This window comes from Nuphar pumila, chromosome 14 (genome assembly GCF_984573655.1).
Source record: "Nuphar pumila chromosome 14, dmNupPumi1.hap1.1, whole genome shotgun sequence".
Lineage (NCBI taxonomy): Eukaryota > Viridiplantae > Streptophyta > Magnoliopsida > Nymphaeales > Nymphaeaceae > Nuphar > Nuphar pumila.
Genome location: NC_143262.1, coordinates 85,499,447 through 85,505,592, shown reverse-complemented (window position 1 = coordinate 85,505,592; position 6,146 = coordinate 85,499,447). Strand labels below are relative to the sequence as shown.

Below are 6,146 nucleotides of genomic sequence, written 5' to 3'. Positions count from 1 at the left end.
GCGATAATATAGTGAGAAATTGCTTGAAAGTTTAAAACGGTAATTTCTTGCGAGATTTTCAAGATATTGTGAGATTTATGAAAAAACATAAATACCATGATTTAAACATGATATTTATGTTTTAAACAGCTATTTATCTTGAAAAAATCCTAGATTTTTATTTTAAAATATTTTTTATTAATTTTTCTTATAAAAATTATACTTTTTAATTAATTTTTTATTGCCAAGATTTTGCCGAAAAAAAAAAGATTTATGATTTTTTTTCAATTTCTCACTATGACCCTTTCATCTCCTCTCCAACACCTGCTCGCAAACATAGGTTAAAGCCTTTTCAAAATTGTAGTTTGTAACTCCCACATTTTCTGGATATTAAAAAAATTTGGCTTGTGTTTTAATGCAAAAGTAAAATTTGTTTCAGTGATTAGCATCAAGGGGTGGGTAGTGTGCCTGCCCAGCCTGCAAATTGATTGGCTGCCAAGGCTGTTGACTGAACTGGACCCTGTAGAGCCCAGACAGGCTGGGCTTAGGCCTGTTTGGACTGTCTGGCTTGGCTCTTCTCAGGCGCACTATGGAGGCTGGGTAGTGGGTACGTACCCGTTTTATTGGTTCGGGTCAGCTTGAGTGGGTTCCATTAAGAAAGCACTACGTTGACCCATGCCCCACCTGATTACCGTTTGAATCAGGCTAGGTTCGGGTTTAATCAGATTTTGGGGCCTGAGGTCCATACGTGCAACGCACCATCTTCTTGGCTCGATTTGGGTCGACATGAATACCGTTTGGTTCTTCACTGTCATCCCCATATTCAGGGATTTTGGATGCAGACTGTGTGGGGGTATCCAACACAATCAGATCCATTGACACATGAATCCACATCCTTGTAAATCCAGCTAGGGCTGTCAAACGGGTCGGGTTCGTATCGGGTACTAACCCAACTCAAACCCAAATTCCTGGGTATGTGTATGAAAAGTGTCAACCCGCATACTATTGGAGTCGACCTGAACCGTTTGACAGCGGGCCGGGTTTGCATCATTGTTCTTACTGGGTACTTGATCCGACCTGAATATTTTATATGCATTTTTAATAAAAATACATTTCTGAAATTATGTGGGTCCGGATTTGGGATTGCATTTGCAGGACCCAGACAACCCGAACCTGGCAATTTATTAATTGGGTATAACCTGATGAGTCGGGTACCTGACCCATTGACAACCCTAGATCCAGTCGTTCATTGGGTATCTGGGTCTAGGACCAAATATATCCGGGTCAGACCTGTTGAAGGGGCGACCACGATGACCCCAGAGCAAATAATTCTTATAATCAAATTTAGATCCATGTCGCCTTAGACACGATGTGCGCACCTAGTGGGCTGAGGATAACCGGACCTAGTCCACTTGGGCTCGTGCCCTGGCTACGAGGCGAAAGTTAAAACCGAATTACCGAACGACTCGGAAATCCGAGTCATACTCGTCTCACAAGAAACGTTCCGTCACAAAAGGATATGTACGTCCGACACCCCCACGCGTATCAGCTACTAAAAATTCGACACGTAGCAAGTAACCCAATCATAACAAGACACGTAGACACAAACACGTTGTTAGTATACATTGTTTTCAACATTTTGCCAGCTGGCATCTAATTGGACGCAATCGGCTGCTCAACGACTTAGCCTAGTGGGAGCGAGAATCCCATAAAAGCCCCCAAAAGATTTACCCAATGACAAGTACATCCCAGACACTAAAATTTTGGCTAATCTTTCAATTAAAGGAACAAATCAACATTTTCTTTGCTTTCATTTGCAAGACTATTGGATTATCTTGATTCTAAGACAAGGGTAATCACTTAATCAACATGAGTACTCAAACCAATCTCCACCGTCCACTTGTCAACCGATCAAACACGAAGATGGATGGATGATCACTATTAAGGGTGGACATCGAGCCGGGTAGCTTGACGGACTTTCGGTACCTAGTCAAAGTCAATGGGGCCAGCTTTCTTTCGACAAATAGTTGTCGTTTCGAAAATGATATCACAAAATTTTGCTTGGGCTCGAATTGAGACATACCAAATTTCACAAAATTGCTCCAAGTTCACCAACAGCTTCTTAAGGCCCAAAATTGGAATGAACACACCCATGGTCTATGTACCAATAAGTTAACCTGACCTAAGTAGGACAACCATGTCATTGCCTAAGTTTCAAGGGTACTTTCTCAATGCCCACTATACAAGCCACATGGGTTGTTCATAAGCATTAGGCATGTAGGCTTTTTCACTTGGCCCTCATTTATAAAGTAATAATAGAGGTACCAAACCCTAGCTGGGAAGGAAAGCAGGGCAGTGTTGGCACTGAAGGAAAATGTCCATTGGATAATATAGATCCTATTGTTGTTTTGGATTTCCACTTTTCCTTAACCTTCTCTCCTTCCTATTTTCCTTCCCTTTCCCCTTTGTTACTACGCGTACTATATTTATATTCTCTCCTTCCATTCTTCTTTTAACAGAAGACCTAAAACGCCACCTAACTTAAGTTTTCCAGTTCTTCCTTCTCAGGTATGATGCACCTTTCAACTCTCTGCTTCTTCTTTCATGGTGCTTATTTTATTTTCCTTTTCCAAATTTCGGACCTCTCTCTCTAGAGAGAGAGAGATGCCCAACAATTTTTTGTTTCTCCTTAGTTCTATTTTAGCACCTTCTGTGTTGAGTTCGATGATGCTTCGTGTGGTTTATGTGGGAATCACTACTTTTATATGGGGCGTTTGGTGTCATGTTCTGAGAAAGATGATTCTGCAGAAAATGAATCTCGCACATGGAAAGTAAAGCTATGGAAAAAAGAGCTAGGGAGGAACAGTTGGACACAGGGTGCTGTCCTTGAGAAGAGCAACCCGCTTTCTGCCGGACAAAAGCATTCTGCTAGCACTAATTTCAAGTTTGCACCTCCAACTCTTTTTCTGCCATATATATATATATATATATATATATATATATAAGGGTCATACCTAATGTGGTCTCGTATTCCAAGGTGTTGGGTTAATTATGTTGCATCCCTCGAGATTCGAACTTGGATCAGAGCCTGTTACCACCACATAAAACAATGATATATATATGTAAAAGAAAAATGGTTCAACCAAAAAAAAAGGTCTAAAATCTACAACCGGCAACGTTATAACTCCCCTTCTCAGCATCTCATCAATCTAATCTCATATATTTATTCTTTATATTTTACTTAGTAAGAAATATGATTTATAGGAAAATTACAAGATATAGACACGTTTTTAAAAACATAAAAAATTAACCACTCACAACACATTCACTGCAGTACAAATAGTATTAAGGATGCTCATTATTCATAGCAATATTTAACTTTTTTAATGGCATGTTTTTTTTTTTTATATTTACATGAAAGTTCACCCTCGAGAGATCAGAGACCTACCTGCCATACCTTTGGTTGATGTTCTGGCAACATAAAACTTCATGGGCTTACCCCTTATCCCTATGGAGTCGCTATGTTTTGGCTTGCGCAAGGGGTGACGCTTATAAGATTTGAACCTAGACCAGGCAGCGACTTAAGACCCATCCCACTACGCCAAACCCCTTTGGGGATAATGGCATATTACCATACAACAAAAATAAAACATATTTTTTCTCCTAAGAAAACTCATGTAAATAACATTACCTTGTCACATGTTAAATTTATGAAAATGATGTGAGTTTGATAATGTCCTCACAGCTGTCTTTCTGCCACTTGAAAGGTTATCAAATCTTTTCTCTCCAAAATATCCGTTAAACTTTTTTCTTAAATTCAGAAGTACCCCTTGTACAACTGGCATTATGAGATGCTAGCCATTGGATTCCCTTCTGGGTAGATTACCATATCACTATTCTTGGCTCTATACTGGATAGATTACCATCTGTATCCAGAAGTCTCTCTCTCTCTCTCTCTCTCTCTCTCTCTCTCTCCTGTGGGGCTTTGGGTAGATTACCATATCACCACTCTAGTTCTATACCGGATAGATTACCATCTGTGCCTAGAAGTAACAGGTTTAATCTCTCTCTCTCTCTCTCAAAATTGCAACTTTATGTCTTGGAATAACAATAAATGTGTTCAACCATGGCAGAAAAAGATGGCACTCGACCACATTGACAGCAGAAGCTCTCTAAAAGAAGATTGGAAGCCCTTTTATTCCCAAAACATGGAAAGTTTCTTTGATTTTCCCTTGGACGAGATTGAAGAGCTAGACATGGAAAACGAAGGTGGTGCAGAGCCAGATGGCAGTGAAGTACCAGTTGAGAAGCTCTGCATTCCTGTGAGTTGTCCTTCAAGTTTTTCTGAGCCTCTTTTATCATCCCCATCCACATTGCTCCACTGGCAGGGGTCTTGGTGTTTTTGCAGATGGATTCTCTCACTGAACTAGAATGGGCCCTTCACAAGGATTCTCACTCACAATGGAGCACCCCAAGAGCCACTGAGCATGCCCCCAGAGCACCATTTGTTCACAACTTTCAAGCACCTGTGAAGGCAAGAAGCAAGCGCCTGCAGACCGGACGACGAGTTTGGTCGCTGAACGTCTCGTTCAGCGACTCATGGCAGATGCTCTCCACTGACCATACTAAAACTGCAGTGAAGATTTCAATGGGGAAGGAGAACCTAGATGGTAGCTCACCAGCAAACCATGAGGGGGCACGCAAGTGCAGCCACTGCCTTTCAGAGACAAGCCCACAGTGGAGAATGGGGCCACTTGGACCAAAGACACTATGCAATGCATGTGGTGTGCGCTATAAATCAGGCCGATTGCTGCCAGAATATCGACCTGCTGCAAGTCCTACATTTGTATCAAATGTGCACTCCAATAGTCATAGAAAAGTTCTGGAAATCAGGAGAAAGAAGGGAACATTTTGATCTTAATTAAAAATTTTGGTGCAATACATACATTTTTGGCGGTTTACAAATCAAATTTGATTAGGCTAGACAGGCTATAAATAAATAAATGTGTATATATAAATAATGTTTATATAAGTTTATTTATATTTACTTATATAAACCGTTCCAACTTCAACCTGTAATCTCTCTCTCTCTCTCTCTCACACACTCTCTCTCACACACACACACACACACACAATGCGCGCAGAGTATTGCAAACAAATACAAATGAAACCTTGAAGCAATCTTTATCATAAGTTCACAATGTCATATTAAACATACTAAACAAGACATCATGACAGAGCCCGTGTTTGAGACAGGGTTGAAAGGTCTTCGCTTCTCCCTCCAGATTTCAGATGCAAACAGATTAAAACTGTGAAGAATACTAGAAGTTGAATCTTTCCCAAATCCCAAGCAGACAGCTTGTTGAATATAAAAGTCTGCAATTCGGCCTTGGATATGCGGAGAAGGCCTACAGAGGACTAGGAACATCATCCAATCTCCATTGAACCGCTAGCCAACTATGATATCCAAACAGCACACATTGTTGGCCATGCTCAAAAGCTCATATTACGCTTTCTTTTGTGTTTATGTTCGATTATGGTAAGCAGATTAGCTCAAAATGGATACAAATCAGAGAGCATGCATTAAGATCACAAATATTTCAATGAGTTTCCTAGCATACTGAGTTTTGAACAGTAAATTGGCCCAAAAACATTAAATTGGATCGAGAACATATTGTACTTAGAACATGGAAAAGATGCGTTTTAGGACTCTCCCTTGTTCAAGACAAAAAATATAATAGTTCACAATCCACGCTACTGTTCCCTTAGCCATACTGCCCTGATTACAGAATTTTATGGTCTAAATATCTAATTGGATCAGTGGCAGCATAAATTTAGAAGCACTAGGTCCAGCATGGTCAACATAAATTTGGCAAACAGCAAGATATGTCCCAAGCCCACAGAGTAGAAGACCATATTGATTGAGCCCTCATTCACTAAATAAGCTATTTTTTGAACAAACGTTATGTCAAACTAATCCAACCTAGCAGAATAATCAAGGGAATAAATAAAATAAGGCCTGATGCCCAAGATCAGATTAGACAGTTCTGCGTTAAAAAATGCATGTTTGTATAGATCAGCAAGCACTTTACTCAAAGATACATATATAGCCATCCTAAAAGTAGGCATTCGTGCCATGCCAATATACAAGAAGGAATGACAGGTCC

At 40.1% G+C, this 6,146-nt stretch overlaps 1 protein-coding gene across 3 annotated transcripts; it reads left to right on the top strand.

Moving 5' to 3' along the window:
• Nucleotides 1-2,315: 2,315 nt before the first annotated feature.
• LOC149817216 (GATA transcription factor 5-like) lies at nt 2,316-4,907 on the top strand. 3 transcript variants are annotated; one of them, XM_089987239.1, is made up of 4 exons: nt 2,316-2,547; nt 2,788-2,923; nt 4,113-4,301; nt 4,388-4,907. In XM_089987239.1, the coding sequence occupies exons 3-4, from the start codon at nt 4,119-4,121 to the stop codon at nt 4,892-4,894; spliced, it is 690 nt and encodes a 229-aa protein (XP_089843365.1). In that variant the 5' UTR covers nt 2,316-2,547; nt 2,788-2,923; nt 4,113-4,118; the 3' UTR covers nt 4,895-4,907. The 3 variants fall into 3 exon arrangements, with proteins under 3 accessions (XP_089843365.1, XP_089843367.1, XP_089843366.1); XM_089987241.1 differs by lacking the exon at nt 2,788-2,923 and having other exon boundaries at nt 2,333-2,547; XM_089987240.1 differs by lacking the exons at nt 2,316-2,547; nt 2,788-2,923 and adding an exon at nt 3,177-4,035.
• Nucleotides 4,908-6,146: the final 1,239 nt, after the last annotated feature.